The 18,811-nt window shown below is 32.0% G+C and overlaps 2 protein-coding genes across 2 annotated transcripts in view; one reads left to right on the forward strand and one right to left on the reverse strand.

Annotated features, from left to right (window-relative positions):
* Positions 1 to 709: 709 nt before the first annotated feature.
* Positions 710 to 1,497, reverse strand: LOC131852158 (diphthamide biosynthesis protein 3). The gene is made up of 3 exons (XM_059202800.1): positions 1,368 to 1,497; positions 1,161 to 1,235; positions 710 to 965 (listed from the first exon to the last, which is right to left on the reverse strand). Exons 1-3 carry the CDS (start codon positions 1,473 to 1,475, stop codon positions 894 to 896), a joined length of 255 nt encoding a protein of 84 aa, XP_059058783.1. The 5' UTR covers positions 1,476 to 1,497; the 3' UTR covers positions 710 to 893.
* A 506-nt stretch (positions 1,498 to 2,003) lies between these two features.
* LOC131852135 (EH domain-containing protein 3) overlaps positions 2,004 to 18,811 on the forward strand; it is a 33,291-nt gene continuing 16,483 nt past the window's right edge. The window contains exon 1 of the mRNA XM_059202773.1: positions 2,004 to 3,419. Coding sequence (XP_059058756.1) covers positions 2,195 to 3,419 — 1,225 coding nt within the window. The 5' untranslated portion in view covers positions 2,004 to 2,194. The remainder of the gene's footprint in view (positions 3,420 to 18,811) is intronic.

The following is an 18,811-nucleotide window of genomic DNA, read 5'->3' on the forward strand; positions in this document are numbered from 1 at the left end:
TTAGCAAGTAGTTTCATTCACAATCTGAGTGTGCGCTCGAGGAAATTATATAATTTAATTATTTCAACTTTTTAAGGTCACTGTGACTCACAGAATGGTATTTACTTTATTTAAATAGCAAGAGGAAGGTATTCTTAATAACTAGTCAAACATGTTTGTTTTAAATCATAAATGTGACTTATTTATATATCTTTAGTGAATAAAATATACACCTGTAGTTTTGTAAGTTAAACAATCTGTTTATCATATTTTTTAAGGAGTGTAAAATAGATCACTTGTAATTCCTATATTCTTTTATTTACATCCTTTTTATATAGCTTTGTTAATTGCTTCATATTTATCACATGGGACTTAAGTTGATGATTGTACTTATTAATGACTTGTATTTATTGTGGACCCACAAGAGGCGAAAGGCTCGTGTTTATGTTTAAGCATAGACTTTTTGTATTGTATTTGGGCGGAAGTAGAGTACCAAAGATCATCTCTTATCAGAGTACCAAAGATCTTATCTGTGCTGCAACTGAAGGTGTGACCACTCGCAATGTCAAGTAAGTGCAGTGTGTGTGTGTGTGCGTGTGGTATTATTTTTATTAATTTACATGATTCTTTACACAAGAATAAAAATCGAATGGTAGTCACTTTTAGTTAACATTTTGTGTCAAAAATAGCAGCAAAATCTCATCAGAAAGACATTAAATAGAAAACAACATGTTATATTTATTGTATCAATATAATTATTGATCAGCATTTAATATCACATAAAATCACAGATGGCCACTGTCCATATTCTCTCGAGGTCCTTGCGCATCTCATATCCGACGTGATCATGATCACCATAGTCATTTATATCATTACATCACAGAAATCCAACAATTTGGCAATTCTCTATGGGATTAAGCCTTCACAGCTGCCTTATCACCCACATCAGTGTCATTCAACTCTTCGGCTTCAGCCTTAAATTTTTCCTGAAAAATCATGATTTAATTATTATAAAATATATTTTCATATGATGTGACTGGCAATTATAAATATGACTTTGTTTCACATTATGTTGCAGTTGTATAAAGTTTATTTCGATTATTTAAAGGTAATTATAAAATACATTAGTACTTCATTCTTTTATAAGTGAAAGTGTAAATAACTAATAACATAAAACTTACCAAATCATAGATAACTTTGACAACAAGTGAACAGCTGGGGCATGTGGCTACTTCTTCTCCTGCTATCAATTCTTCCTAAAAAAATAACAAATTTTTTTAAAGAGACCGTATTTTACCTGATATAAAACAAAAAATTAAAAAAAAACATGCAATAAATTACAGAAGCCCGAGACTTGGTTTTTAAAATGAAATTAATATGAAACTAACCTTACTTATTTGAAATCTATCGCCACAGGGGCAGGGATAATAGTACATTTCATCATCCTCGTCATATTCAAAATCCTCAATTTCAATTTCGTCATGAAATATTGTCATTTTATTATGCAATGTTATTTCAACTATCCTATTACTTTCCAATTAACGTATTGAATTGAATAGGAAAACATGTGTTTTTATTTGTTTGATAACTAATCTTTTATCAAAGAACGAAAGTACTCTGTGCCAAATATGTACAAAATAAATAACCTGTGCTTCTGGAACATGCAACTCAAATGCAATTTAAAATTACTTTTAGAAAATGTGAAAATTAACTACTACTATATTTTTTATTTAATTATATAAGCTAATTCATTAATTTCTTATCATATGTTTGGCAATGATGATGTTTAAGACATTAATGAAAAAAAATCTCATTTAAATTACATCTCTTTACGATATTCCGTTTTGAATAAATATTTGCTAACTAACATAAAAATATTTTACAAACATCATACATTTTAGAGATTATTAAATTTATTTCAACAAAACTTAAAATATTGTATAGAAAAATGCAGCAAACTAGCTTTAAATTTGGCAACATTGGTATGTCACGTCACGTTTCGCTCACGTTACGGATCGGCACGTCAACTGGATATGTCAATCTTATTTCAGTAATTTAATTTCTCTCTCGCATTCATTCCATATTCATTGAAGAGGATGATCGTGGTTTTCATTTGTATATTGCAAAAATACTGTTGACAAAAGTGGTGGAGTGAGTGAATTGGTGTCTGTGTTGTTAATAATAATCTACTGAAGAATATATTGTGATTATAATCATGTTTAGTTGGTTGAAAAAAGAAGGGGAGAAGGCGGACAGCATTGCCAATGTTGTGGAAGGTCTAAAAAAGATTTATAGAACAAAACTTTTACCATTGGAACAGCATTACCAATTTCATGACTTCCACTCGCCACAACTAGAGGAGCCTGACTTTGATGCGAAGCCGATGATACTCCTCGTAGGTCAATATTCGACCGGTAAAACTACGTTTATCAAATATCTCCTAGAGAGAGACTTCCCTGGCATACGGATCGGTCCGGAGCCAACAACAGATAGGTTTATTGCGGTTATGTTCGATGAAAAAGAGGGCGTTATTCCCGGTAATGCTCTTGTTGTCGATCCAAAGAAACAATTCCGACCGCTGAGTAAATTTGGTAACGCCTTCTTGAATCGATTTCAGTGTTCTACTGTCGCCTCACCGGTACTCCAGGGGATCTCTATAGTAGATACGCCTGGTATTTTATCTGGAGAGAAGCAAAGAGTTGATAGGGGGTATGATTTTACTGGCGTGTTGGAATGGTTCGCTGAGCGTGTTGATCGTATCATTCTATTGTTCGACGCCCACAAACTCGACATATCAGACGAGTTTAGACGGAGTATTGAAGCTCTGAGGGGCCATGATGACAAAATTAGAATTGTGCTCAACAAAGCTGATATGATAGATCATCAGCAATTGATGAGAGTATATGGAGCACTCATGTGGTCCCTAGGAAAAGTCCTTCAAACACCTGAGGTAGCCCGTGTGTATATAGGCTCATTTTGGGACCAACCTCTTCGATATGATGTGAATAGGAGATTATTTGATGACGAAGAGCAGGACCTCTTCAGAGATATGCAATCCTTACCACGAAATGCAGCGTTACGTAAATTAAACGATCTAATAAAAAGGGCGCGCCTCGCTAAAGTACATGCCTACATAGTTAGTGAGCTGAGGAAAGAAATGCCATCCATGTTTGGTAAGGATGGTAAGAAGAAAGAGCTCATAAAGAACTTGGGACAGGTTTATGATCGTATACAGAAAGAACAACAGATATCCCCTGGTGATTTTCCTGACATTAAGAAGATGCAAGAAACTTTAGCAAATCATGATTTTACAAAGTTCCATGCGCTGAAGCCGAGATTACTTGAGATAGTGGACAATATGCTGGCGACAGATATAGCTCAACTTATGGAAATGATTCCACAGGAGGATGCCAACATAGTCACAGAACCATTAATAAAGGGTAAGTGTTTTTTCAATTTCTTCCTTGAGTTACTCATGTTGTAGCATTAAAACTTACTGTAGCTATAATTCTACTAGTCTGGTAATAGGTCAAAGTCCCTGTATTATTAGATTTAAATAGTTTATTATAGTTAAATACTTTATTTATCATAAAATCATTTATGGTACACCTGGTTAACAATGTAAATATTGAAAATACATTGAATTTCAATTTTATTAATAATTCTAACTTGGATTAATTTAAAAGTATGTTGAATTTTCTTATTTTATTTTTAAGTTTTTCATGTGTCTTATATTACTTAAGTTTTGTTTATAACAAAGTGCAATATGAAAAATTAGTATGTTGAATATATCTAATCAATTCAATTTTTTTAAATACTTAATGATTTCCCTTTATTCCAAAGTCTATTAAGTTATAGTGTATATTAAAGTCTATTATCCATTTTAGATCAGCATATTAAAATATTGATTCACAATATATTGTAGTCATAAAAAAAAGAATGAATTCAAACAGATAACTGCAAGAGGGGTGTGACATGAAAATAGGTAGAAAAAGAAATAAAAAATACCTACTGCATACATGTAATAGTAGTCAAGATATTGATTGTTTAGTAAATATATTGCTATTATATATTTTATATACCTTTATTCAAGGATCTTTTAAAAAGATATAATATTCAATCATTATATAATACCTATCTACAGTAATTTTATACTGATAAGGTTCTGCCTTCCTTTGCATGGCTACTTTATTAAAAATTGTATAATTCAACAACTACAAACAAACTACTGACAAAGTACAAAGTTGCTAAATACTTTAGTCAATACATGAAAATTATTAAAACAGTAGTGTTATTTGCCACACAACTGACAAGGTTGTATAAGTAGATCTTTTCTATTAACTACTGAATCTTTATACATCAATGTTATGTAGGTTTATCTACAGATATTGACCTAAATAAGTAATCTTATCAGTTTGTGATAGCGTGACATAAGGAATATGTTGGTGGTTACTATTAACATTAATGTTAGATTACAAAATCCCTATATTTAGTCACACTAATTGCTAAGCCTAGTTCAAACTGTTTGATTAATACTATTATCAGTATCTAGCAGTGCCTGTAAGTTCTTGTGAGTACATTTGTAATGTACATAAAGATAAGACGACAAGAATGGATAATATATACACTATCTATTATTTTATTTGAAAATTTTAGAATAGTAGATTATGTTTATTCCACACTCAATCTACTAATTTAAACTACAAAGATCGATCAATTAAATTTTAAAGATCAATAAAAATAATTATTTTTGCATTTCAGTATGTTTTCTCAGGTTTCTTTAGCCTATAATATGTTGACTCATACTGAAGAATATGTTCTCTGACAAATTTTGCTCTACTTAATTAATCCAGCTGTAAAATATCACAACAATAATATATATGTATTGTTGCTTCCATACTAAACGATTAGTATGGAAGGCAAGATTAGTTTTATATACAATAGAATAGGTAAACCACACTCTATAATTATAATAAATACCTAGTATTTAAAGCAATGTCACTTTATTCGTTTATCTGTTACACGTTTACTTCTAAACCAAAACTATATAATATACCTACATGAATTTTTATACTACCTCCGTCACATACACTCGTATAAGGCCGATGTGGCTCGATAGTTAAGTACTTAATAAACGTACAAATTTATTATATGGTTAACATTTTTATTACACGCAGTGTAATAAATTTATTTGACGCTAACATTGAGGTGCGTAAGTAAAGACATCACACGCATAATACTAAACTGCGTTAAGTTAAACGTAACAAGTTTTGGAAAATCAGCTTTAGATTTAACACTTAAAGATCCTTTCCCAATGTTTACATTTTTTGAGTTATTGTACGCGGTATTAGTATATAGCTTAGGTCATATATGTATATATATATGTATATATATATACTAACGCTGAGTATCGTCACTAGAGTGCGACGGCGAAAGTGACCACTTCACCAGCGATCCAGGCAGATACGTTCTGATTGCTGAAAATTTAAGTAGACTACCCAACAATTTATAGAATTAACACAATTGTAGGTATAAACTCTCGACACTTGTGCGAAAGTTTCGCATTTAATTAACAACTGAAACATATTCTTAGCGGCTTATTAAGATAGCATTGTATTTTATCATACTAATATTATAAATGTGCAAATTTGGCTCCTGTATGTTGTTTCCTTGTAATGACTAAATTTGTGATTGAATCGCAATGAAAATTAACGCAAAGATAGATTAAATCACGAATACATTATATCACGAGGACGGAGAGAGAACTGAACTTCTTAGCATTTCATGGATTCACCGGGTGCCGGGTCTATTGTATGGCAGAGAGAAAATCTCCGAGTAGTTTCCGAGACTTGAGACCCAAGTGTAGGTTGTCATCGGTCGTGTTTCTCTCCCAGCTTAGGCAAATCTGATAGGAATCTGCAAGTGCAACTTTAGATACACATTCGAATATACAACCCACTGTAGTTCTAGATAGGCTAAGATTTTTTAGAAGATTATAGAGGAATTTCGCTGGCATACCTCTTGCACCTATTTCTACCGTATATGGATAAATTAACCACATAGCCATTTTTAATTAATTCTAATTAATACATCGTTCTATTTGACACTACATGGTACGATGAGCTCTACCAGTATTACACGTTTTGCTTTTTTCGAATATATCAATTATGCTTAAAACATAGAAAAGTTTAAAAGGAAATTGTGAATAAATCGTTTTCCATTTTACTAAATTTTATTAAATCAGAGTATTAACAGTGTTCGAAATAAAACCGAAACAATTGTTAGTAAAGTATATTTTTAATTGTTCTCAAATAATGCACGGGCATACTAAAGAGACACAATCGAACATTCGAGAAAACAATTTTTATGTCAAAACGTGATCGTGAACATTCCTTTGTTCAGTGTTGCATAATCATTATAATGGAGTTCTCACATTTGAAACATTACATTAATTAATCTTATATATACAAAAGGGTAAAAGGTAAAGAGAAAATTACAAACAAGGTTATATAGTTTCTATTGTGCATACGAATATTACGAATGCGAAAATATCCGTCTGTATATGTATATCTATATATGTATGTTTGTCTGTTTCTTACTTTTGGTTTCGTCTAACGTAATCGAGGCAAGGCAAGGCAGGCAAATGCCATGCCATGCCATGTGTGTCTGTAAAATACTTAAAAAAAATATTTTCTGTACTTTATACTTATAAGTAATACTGAGTTAAATAAAATAATTTTTAGAATATTATCAGTTAGTATACTCATTAATGCATGCTAATCTCAGAAACAGCTAAATCGTTTTTATTGCGGTTTTCCCTGATCTATCGTGTCAAGCTTCCCAAGTAATATTTAATGTTTTTTTTTCATTTTTATCATAAACAAAAACGTTAAATAAACCTTTTGTTTTTTATTGTATGGCATGTTAATGGAATGACGAACCGTGCAATGGTCGTGTTGTATCATATATAAAAAAAAATCTCCATCACTAACAATGATATCTCCCATAAACAAAACCTATGCAATATAAATAGTCGACATACTTTTTGTCCTTTCTAATACCAAATCAATCATTCTACTTCAGCCTTAAAAAAAGAAATCGCAGTAATTCAGCGGCACCCCTATCAACTGTCAACTGTCAAGGAGACATCAATGCGGTCCACCATCATTTTGAGACCGCCAAGCCGACCTGTGTGTCCGTTACATATATCCTGTATATCCTGTATTACAATATAGTCCTATATAATATGTCCGGCTGATACTTCCGGGTTGTAGGTAGGTGGCGCGACCATTGCTATACATACAGCTAAAATTAATTGGACACTCTTATAATAAGGACAGTAATAACGAGTAATTATGTCCTACTAATGTTTAATATGAATTTATCATTTTATATGCAATTACAACACATTCTGAATGCTTCGATCGTGAGGTCAAGACCGTACGTGATTATTACAATTTAATGAATAATAATCTATTTACACTATTTGTAAATAAAGAGGTAGGATTTTGTTGTGAGGAAAATAAACTCCGGAACATTTGTACCGGTAGGTACCGGAGCGAACCACTAGTCGATATATATGCATATACTACTATTATGTGACTATACATATTTGTGAGTTTACATGTTCAGGATAACCTCCGATAATAATGATCCCATCTTCAATTCTTTTAGTGTTGGATAGCTCATTTACCGAGAAAAGCTATAAGCTATAATGACGTTACGCTATGACCAATAGAACTGGAATAGCAATGAGAAATAAAAAAAATACGAGCAAATTTTGACGCAGATGAAGTTGGTTCAGGTTAATTTACAATATTTACAGTATATATTATTATGTATACCTACTACAAATATTGTAATTATTGTATATTATATTTCATAGTTATATATCATTCGACATTGAACTGTGTTCAACATATTGAACATAGTAACAATGACTAATTTTAATGATAGAGGATTCTACTATAGTGTTATGTAGGTACAAGCAATGTTGTAACTACTCAACTACTTATATATATATTTGCAATGTACTAAGTACGTAACCTATAATTTTTTTTTATATAACTATGTATATTTATTTTGCACCCGCCTACGCTAACGGTATACGTTGGCTGCACCAGTGGAGAATGATAAGACAGTCATGAGGTCAGGTTAGGCCATTGAATCTGAATAGAAATTGACCAGGTTAGTTTACAAAGGGTAACCGTGTGGAGGTCGATTGGACCCGGTACATTACTAGCGATGGGGTCACTAGTAAACATATCCATATAATTAAAAGTATCAAGTGCATACATAAAGGGATGGGTTAAGGGTTTCTTAAAAACGGAAAGTTGTTAGAAATGTATATTTCAACTCGAGACTTTTCAGTCTTGTATTTTACATATATTTTATATAACACATTTCATATTGTCAAATAGTTCCAATAAACCTTTATTTTCTATGTTAACCTTTGTTCGGTTGTAGTTTACTATTAGATTTTGTTACAATAATCTGATAACCCAAATCCAAGGATTTATTTATTTAAACTTGTCAAGAAATAGATAGACAAATACAATGATAAAACAATATGTTACAAATAGGTAAAATTTTGCAAAAATGTTAAGTTTTTATTAAACTGACTTAACTGTTTCTAAACCTACATATTTACCATCCTGTCATCTATATCTTTATATCTTTGATTGTACTGATATGTCGAGGCGTGGGCCACTCCCATAGTACAAGGTTTACTATGCATATATCCTATACAGTCATCCATACTGAAATTATAATTATGAAAGGAACATAATAAATAATAATAACCCTAGACAATACAGCGTCGTCTAGTCCCACGGTAAGCAGAGCTTGTGTTATGGATACTATACAACTAATATATACTTAGATACTTTAAATACATATATTATATACATCTAAAACACCCAGATCGATACAATCAATCATATTCATTTCAATTGCGAGCATCGGAAAAAAGCGTTGAATATGAAAGAAGTGAAATTGTGTCCAGAAGGTTGATCCAACCTTGTATGCTCTATTTATATATTTTTATTTTTTGAAATTTTTATCTGAAAAAAAAAGCAGACAACGGGTAATAGGTAGTTAGGATTAACTCGTTTCTATATAATATAATTATAATAAAGTAAAACTAATTAGTTTATGTGTCTGTTGTAGACTTTCAGTGTTCCAATTGTAACTATTGACTGACATAGATTTAAACTCAAGTCTTGTAGTCTTGTTTGTAGATAGTGAAAACATAGGAAGATATCGCTAATTAGCAATAAGGCCGGCCATTGTTACCTCTGTCTACCACATAGTAATAATATGTTTTTATGGAACAATAAAGAGTTTTCATTTAATTTCTTCGAAGCTAGGTTACCTTCTCTTCCTATGTAATGGCAAACAAGTCGACGATCCACCTGATGGTAGGCGATAACCGTCGCTTATAAACATGAATAACATTACAGACATCACGTTATCATGTGACACCTGTGATACCAATCATGCATTGCCATTCCAGAGAATAAATTGTGATGCCTTTTATCCTGTAATTTCACTGCCTAATTGCGCCTTACAACCAAAACATAGCTTACAAAGAAAGTTTCCTAGTGGCCGAAATAGATGAGACTGAAGTAACCACGCGGTCATCAGTTTATGTATATTATAGCTATGTCCGCGGTTTCACTCGCGTAAAATTGACCTATGTGTTATTCTAATGTGTAAGCTATATTACTGTAAAGTTTCATTAAAATCCGTTCAGTAGTTTTAGCGTTTATAATATTAGTAACATATGTCTATATGACTGTTACCGCTCAGTCATCTGGTATAGTAATACATGAGTGGTGTCACGGGTTCCCATAAGTATGTGATATCCATAGTGCTCATGTACATCTATAGATGGCGGTAACAGCTTCATTGCCAAACCAATAACAGAAAAAGTAAGTTTGTGTCTGCGCGTTGTCTAGGAAGTAGCCTATTCTCTCTATTGGTCAATTTGGTTACATCTCATAATGTTGGTAATATTTTTTATTGTAAATGAATATCTTTCTCCTTAGGTGACATCCTTTTGCAATTTTTTATTTCTGTATGTGTATTTTTCATTTTAATTAATGAAACATACTTTCATACAGTTGATATTGATGCTTCGTAATTAATTTAGTGTAATTTTAAACGATAGACATTTTTTTAGCAAACAAGTATTGATTGATTCGCTCACATTGGGGTTGTGTAATCGACTTATCTATGAGTGTTCATTATCTAAGATTAGGTATGTAGATAAAGTTAATATATAATCCATTTAGTTGTAATTATATTTATTTATATCGACGTTGTTTTTTTACATTACTGTACGCGAGTTCAAATATAGGGCATTCTATTTTAATTAATAACAAGTTAATCTATCTTCATGCTAGAGTACAGAGGGTAGGCAGATAGATTTGAACTTTCGTGTTATTTGAGTATAACACGAAAGTTCAAATATATTTTTGTTCAAATATATAGATTTTAGTTACTATTCTTACACACAACTTGAATAATAATAAAACTATTGCTCACTAAAAAATAAATACAATAAGAACACTTTGCATTAATGTGCTTAACAAAAGGCGGCCTTATCGCTTAAAGAAATCTCTTGCAGACAACCTACACTTAATTGTCTCACAACTCATTTTATGCATGAATATTTTAGTGTAACCGTTTATATGAAATATAACTTAGTGTAGCCTGAAGCGTAATTTGAAATCAGTTATGATATAGATAGTCAAAATTCAATGTCTTACAAATTCGTCAGATGTTTTGTGAAATAAATAATATTTGTAAACAATACGAATTGTGTCTCTTATGCAATAAGTTCTTTAATGAAAGTTCTTTTATTAGTAAGTAGTATATTTTTAATAGTTAGATGTGATATAAATTTATTATAAGATTTTCATAAAAAATAATAGGGCGTGCATTTAGAATGATTCGTACATTTTCCTATATCATAAATATTTATGACCACACAATTATTAATAAGGATATATGTCACGTAATTTCAAGATTTATCAGTGGAATTGTATAACACTAATATCCGTATAAATATATATACACACAACTATTTTCTAAAAGAGGAAAAATTTCAATGTTTCACACTTGTTCACCACAAGATAACTTCCTTGATTCCATTTGAAGTAATTTGCGTCATTTTTGTTAGTCATTGCTTATGTATGATCTAGATATTACTATTGATTATTTATCAGCAACTTAGCAACAGAGTGTATATGTATTCACAATTTCTATATTTAGTTGTGGTTTAGGTTATATATAATAGAACAGTACAATATTCATGAAATAATTGTCTAAGCCAGTATTTGGAGAAGGAACTATCAGGAAAGATTTGATATGTTGTTTGTTTGTAATGCATAAAATATTTATCCAAAATATTTGAGTTCAGTAATCTCAACCTCTCTCGATACAAAACATTTTAATATGAAAATATTCTATAATAACTAATTAAACTCGATGAAATTATGTCTGTAGTTTTTCTTGAATCAAGTTTGTTTTAGAATTACACATAACTGAAAATCTCGATTTTTACAAAAACAGGACCTATCTTCAGATTGTTAGTATTAACAATCCAAGTATAAGAATTTAAAAATAGGCGCCTATATTGTTTTTTCATATTAACGTAAATATACCTTTATATTTATTTATTGCAACAAGATAGTAAGCTGAGTAGAGCGTAACGTAAATATTTACGGCAAAATTTCTATTGAAAGTATAGCTATCGCGCTCGGGTGAGAGGAGTCGCAGTGTCTCGGAATAGAGATAGAACAAAAATACCTGAAAGATATTGAAGAATACCGTATATCGTAATTTTATTGCTCCACTTAACTCTTAACTTTAACGATGCGGATTTCAGTAATGTAACTGTAGCCTTGTATATCTTGAGATGTCCGTAATATATATTCCATTCCTATATTGTTTTCCATCTATCTCTTTACTTAACTTTATCAAAAACTATGCAGCAAGTCAAATTGTGAGATCATACTTTTATTAATATACAAATACTTAAACAGAAAAGGAGCAGGTAAACTTACTGATAAAGTTATCCAAGAAATTACAAAATTCTACGGATTAGCAATTCGACGCCATCCAGATTCGCTTGAAGATATGAGAAAGGAAGTTTGGGCAACGTACTATCACAAATGTTCTTCTGATGTCAGCATCATTTTGTCCAGAAGGCGAAGACAGTTGGTGTAAATTACATAATGTGGACCGATTAAGACCTCTAATTCCGCAAGTCCAAGAGACCGGTTTTCGAAGATTTATCGAAAGAAATATTAATTCGTTGTTTAGGAGCAGAGACACAAAACAATAACGAATCTTTGAATTCTTTGATTTGGACTTTTGCTCCTAAACATCTTCATTCTGGTCCCAAAGTTGTTGAAATTGCTAGCTACTTAGCAGTTATTATCTTTAATGAAGGTTTTCAAGGTATTTTAAAAGTTATGTCGATTATGGGATGCCCTGTTGGTCGTGAAGCCCAAGCGTATGTTGAGAAACGGGATGAAAAGCGAATCTTACGCTCTGAGCGGCGCGTAGTGATGTCGTTAAACAAGCCAGGATTGACTCAAGAGCTGAACAATCTGCTTTAAAAGAGTTTCACGAGGAAGAGGAAGGTACTCTTGCATCGCCGATTGGTTGATATTTTAATAGTTTTTAACGGACTTGAAATTTTACGCGTTTTTCTCAAAACTGTGTTAATGAAAAAAAACTCAATATATGTAAACGCATGGAATTATTATCAATGATTTAGATTTTTTTTGCAAAAATCAAAAAAAAAAAAAAACGCCTAAGCAACTTTTATTTCAAATGTCTATCAAAAATCCAATTTTTTTTTTTATATTCATTTGATATAAAAATACGCCGTTTTTTTTTTTTTATTATAATGTTTTTTATCGTAATAAAGTTTGACTGAATATTTTTAGCTGAAATTTTATATTTATACTGTCCAAATATGTGTTAATAAATGATAAAAAACTTGAAGCTCTAAATATTTACTGGTCGTAGAAAAAAAATCCTAAAATATCCCTAAAAAACAGGCCGTCACATAGGAAGACCCCCTTAACTTTATCAAAAACGATGCAGCAAGTCAAATTGTGAGATCATACGACAAATACAAACGAGTATAATATACAAAGTGATGTTTTTTTTCATTACATTGTACGATTCAGAAAGAGACGTAAAATGTGAGTGGCCAGTTATAGTAATTTAGCCAGCTTATTACTGTTTGGTGCAGGGCCGGATTAAGCCCGCTCAGGGCCTTTATTAAATTTCTTAAGAGCCCCGTGGTATTGTTTGGGAATTCGATATTTTAGTCGGTTAATGAAAAAAACTTTTATTTGATTTAGATTTTGTACAGCCCTAAAAAGATATAAAAATATTTTTTATTATAATGTTTTTTATCGTAATAATATTTCTTTTTGCTGTATTGTAGCGCGGTATATGACGTGAGAAGTTGTCACTTAATTTACTGTTTACAGTAGTAGTGAGTATACAGGTGAAATAATTATACTATTTATTGTACATTAGTAACTTTATTGGATAATGTGCTACATGGCTTATTCGTAACGAGTACACGCGACGCGGAGTCATAACGTGGACTGACTTTTCTCTGAACTTAAATCTATGTTATCTGGAGAGGTAGTAATGGACCTTCCATTTGTATCTCTCCAGATAATATTGAGTGTGGACAGAAATATTATAGCATCTTCTACAGGCATAGCACCTTGTTCGATCAGGCGTGAGGGCGCGGGGCCCGTAGTATTTGCTACTCTTGCTAATCCGGCACTGTTTTGTGCGCATACGCATGATGAGAGAAGCCGCGGACAGAGTAATCCGGAAATGTAATTTGGGTCACAGCGAGTCAGCAGGTTGGGTATTGTGTTTACTTATTGTTTACAACTAGGCGTGCGATTAGTTGTGTCTGTCTGTGTATCGACAAAATGAGTCTAAGTAAATTATCCATCTATCGTCACGCCATCATGCGATCACCGAAAATTCAGAAGTTATTTATTAAGTAGGTTAGGTAGCGATTTAAATTGGTATTCGTAGTTAAGTATATATATAACTTTTTTGTTTGTAAACGGATTGAAATATAACTAACAAAAAAAAATTATTTGAGCAACTAAATTGATTAAGCTCTTTCTGAGTTTAACAGGAGACAACAAACGCACAGAGTTTTTTAACAATAATTGAAAAGCTTTTATGATTAAGTTCTTCCATACAGTTTTATTATTTGTCTTGTACATATAAGGTAGTGCCATAATATATATCACTGGACGTTTATTTAGCGCAATTGTATATATATATACATATATATATATATATGTGTATATGTACATCGCCTTCTAACCCTAAACTAAGCAGAGCTTGTTATATGGCTAGTCAATTACTGATAAACAACAGGTTTTTACGTAGTACGTAAAAAACGTAATCAATTACCGAATACGTTTTTTTTTCGTAATATGAAGCAACGTGTTGAACCTCACCTCTACTAAGGTCATCGTAGATTAAATAATAAACATATTGTTACTATTTTGATCATAGATATTCTATTTTGATATACATATATATTTTATTACTAGCTATCGCGGCAAATGTTATTTTGCAATATATATTAATATATCTATTAAAAAATAGGGGTTGGTGGTAGAAGGGTGAAAATTTATGGTTATATTTATTTTTAAAGTCATAAAATAAAAATTGTTTTAGAAAAAATAAAAAAAATTTGGGATGGACAACCCTTATCACTTAGGTGTATGAAAAATAGATAGTAACCGATTCTTATTATATAAAAATTCGTAAAAATTGGTCAAGCCGTTTCGGAGGAAGATGGTAACTGAATTTAGACACAAGAATTTTATATATAAGATTCATGAAATGGATACCTATCGGACTAGTATTGTAAATGAAAACATTTCTTATTCAATCACGTTTAAGTGCTTGAACATATTTGAATAAAATTTATTACGCATATATACTTGTATTTTTATAAGTAACTTGTTTTATTGGCACTTTTATGTAATATTCAAGTGTATCAGGCAATCAGCTTCTCTACCATTCTAATCTCATAATACACAATATATTAAACTCTGTTTCCTTTCAAATGGAAAAAAAATACAATCTTATCTAACCATTTTATCGATTCACGCTAACTGAAATTACTGCATGACTTATCTTCGATAACTTATACGCAATGCAGTCTCGATTTTACTAATAATCGCATGAATTGATTTTTATATATAACTGCGATGGAGAATAACAAAGGAGAAGAACTCATTAAAGATATGTGACTCTGCTCTATGATAATAGGAATAGGATACATTTTTCCTGAATAAAATGTGGTGTGATAAACCTGCCTTCGCTACGGCGGAAGACCAATGAAAGACAAAACAAAGAGGATTATGTCACTTCCCTTAGCCCATTGTTAAGGAATCAACAGAAATTAAACAAAGTGGTTTCTAAATCGCATGGAAATGAAGCAAGCTACATTAGTAGCATGGGGTTATTCGTAGTACTAGTACATTATTAATATATATAATAACTCACGATGGCGAAACCTGGAGACAAAGAGACCCAACAACCAGATTTCAAATAAATGACATAAGTGAGGAGACACTGACAAAGTACAGCTTTCTACTGTGATTTGCTACAAAGTCTCTTTTAGATAAATTTAAAGAGCGCAAGTATACTTCCGTTTTATATATGTTTTCGAATGGAGACATATTACTGAGGTTATTAACGTAGTACTTGAAGTTTGAAAACAGCTATATGAAATAGGTTTCTAAAGAAACTTAATTACTTTATAGGATTGATTGCGATAGCCTTCTAAATTAATATGAATACAGAAAATTGCAGTATTGCAAATTTATTTGCTGATTCAACAGCGATACGAGCAAGCTTCACGTTGCGCCGGTTTCCGATGGAAGCGTTGCTAATTGGGAGACAGTTTGCGACATTAACCGTTCTTCAAGCGCTGTAGCTTGCTGTCTTGCCAACCGTGACATCTCGCTGCAATCATATCATGCAACCGATGGAATGATGCACTGTTTATGTAATCAGCGACTGGACTGTTTCTTTCGAACTCAACAAATCGCTTTCACAGATATTTGAAATAAATTATATTTTTTCTTTCCCCGACTATTCGCGGAATAGAAGTATGTAGGTACTCACTTCAATTTGCAAAATGGAGCGTAGATGTACGTACGATTCGTATTGTTTAGTTTACATAGCAAGTGGTTACTCTAAGGCATACAATATGGCGTCCAGATGATCGACTTTTAATCGTTACATCGTCGCTCTATTTCCGTCAGTTTGATAGATTGATGGTAGTTTCAGGTTCATACACAGCATTTACATGCAAACTACATTAATTGTGTTCAGGGCATTGTTCCTGCGTCCGCTGTGACATCATTCAATACGTCGCCCATTGAGACGCATCTGAGCAGTATTGTTACAGGCAGCGACCCACTTGCCGCTCAATGACAACTCATTGTGTCCGCATCACGACTGATGCACCCTCGGAATCGGATCATTCGTTTGTTCTTTTCTCTTTGTCATTTCAAGAGAAACTGTTACCGTCATTGACATTGTCGCTGTGACCGTTTCGATTGACACAATGACCTGAGGAATTGATTGCTTGAACTATTCCATAATGTCGATTAGAAAATAAATCAAGTGTTATTATTTTTAGACGTTGTCAATGCTCTAGTTTGCTTGAAGTAAACAGTACATTTACTGTTTTAATTAATTCGTTTAGTTCATGGTCAACTTACTAATTGATAACCAAATAAACCTTGGTTAAGTTTATTCACTTGAATATAACAATAGTAGGTATCTTCGTCTAATTGCTTTAATCGCGTTAATTTGCACATTTTTCTTGACCTTTATGACACATCGCCACGTATAAGGAAAAGAGAGCCAAGTATCAATTAAAGTGAATCAATATGGAACGTTTTTTAAGGTTCGATACCTCGGAAGTGCGATATGTGGGGCGCGGCGCAAACTGAATAACGACGCGCGCCAATGCGTGTGCGCACAATATGTGACGGGCGCCGGCCGCGCGCATCCAGCATTGGCCATTTGAAGCAACAAATGGCACTGCGAAATTGGTCGTTGTATTATTGTCAGCATTAGTTTCAATATAAGCGGACATATGTAGGTCAAAGTCACCTTTTTTTTATAATAAAATAGTACATAAATGATTGTTCTTGTTTATGATGATGGTTCTGATAGACGATGAATTGGTGGTCCTGACTATGCAAATGACCCCTTTATCGCATTTATGAGTGTTTTGCTGTGTTCCCCTAATCAACTATGCAGTATTCGATGAACGAAATTCACGCAATTGACATGAAGCCCTTTCTTATGATACTCCACATGGCTGTTCTTACTTTCAAATGCCCCTCATTGCGAATTCTTTTGCTAAGAAAATAAAGTCTACAATATTGTATTTTATTAATTTGTTTTTTAATTTTCCAATATCACAGTACGTACTACACAAATTATATAACAAACAGTATGTTGGTATTTTTAACCATGGACGGTATTGTGTGTAGACCATGTTGTTAATTTTGTATGTTACGTACCACTTTTCATCGTTGGGCCGTCGGCTTGTTTGTTTTAAAAATAAAACCATAAACAGTAGATTGGTTTGAATTCAATATTATATGTACGCAGATATAACGGTCATATCGTTATGGGATTCCTTTCGACTCCACAATAGACGTTTAAGCCACACATTGGCTCTGAACGTGTTCAGAATTGGAACGTGAGTGAATGCCACACCATGGCTTCGCGTGACTTTGTATCGACATTTGTTATCTATACTATAATAATATTATAAAGAAGCAGTTCTAAATTAATACGCATGGATCCCTTCGACAATATATTTTTATTCAAATTTCTACAAATTATTAATGAAACATCTTTGAACACATTATTTTCAAAGTTTTTGTATTCACAATTGCAAAATATTATTTACCTAGAGGACAGATGTTATCCTGTTTTAGAAAATGCGCGAACTGTCAATCGTAGGATATTAAGGTTTCTGAATTTTTAAAAATATTTTGCACAATATTCTTATTTTTTCTTTCTACAAGAACCTTCTACAAAACTATTTAAGGAAATCTTTAATGAAATCGATGAAGTCATTCTTAAGTTATGGCGTGTAACCAAGGAAAATAGAGCTTCATTTGTTTATAAATATATAATATATAAATTACTCTCTGATAATGTACAGTTCTCTATTAATATATGAAAGATTTTTTCAATTGGTTAAGTTAATTTTAAGTTTAAACAGATAGAAATATTAAATTAATAAAAGTTAAATGCTCTTCATAATTTTAGTTTAATTTAATTTGCTGTTTCGATTAAGCAAAATTGGAACAAAAACTTGAGGAAATTGCATCTACCTACTAGTACGTACTATCAATAATTATAAATTGTTTTATAATCCGTACTTTGGATATCACTGAATAAAAAACTGCATCAAAAATTATTGCAAAATCTAATTACTCACTTGTGATTACTCAGAAGATAAATATACGCGCCTTGAGTTAATCAACCACAGGATTACCTTCATGTCCAACGTATTACACATCCCCGCCTAAATAAATAATAGACTACCAGACTTCCGTTGTATTTTAAAGACAACCACATTTGGGTTTCTTATCATTCATGGTTGACACTGTTTGCTGAACTGCGCAGGGTTAGAAGGAGAAAAAAATTCTGTGCATAAATGAAATGAAATCAAAAATATTTATTCATGTAGCACATTTTAGCCGCTCATGAACGT

Source organism: Achroia grisella, unplaced genomic scaffold, assembly GCF_030625045.1.
Source record: "Achroia grisella isolate CSIRO2021 unplaced genomic scaffold, CSIRO_AGI_Agris_v1 utg840, whole genome shotgun sequence".
In the NCBI taxonomy this organism is placed as follows: Eukaryota; Metazoa; Arthropoda; class Insecta; order Lepidoptera; family Pyralidae; genus Achroia; species Achroia grisella.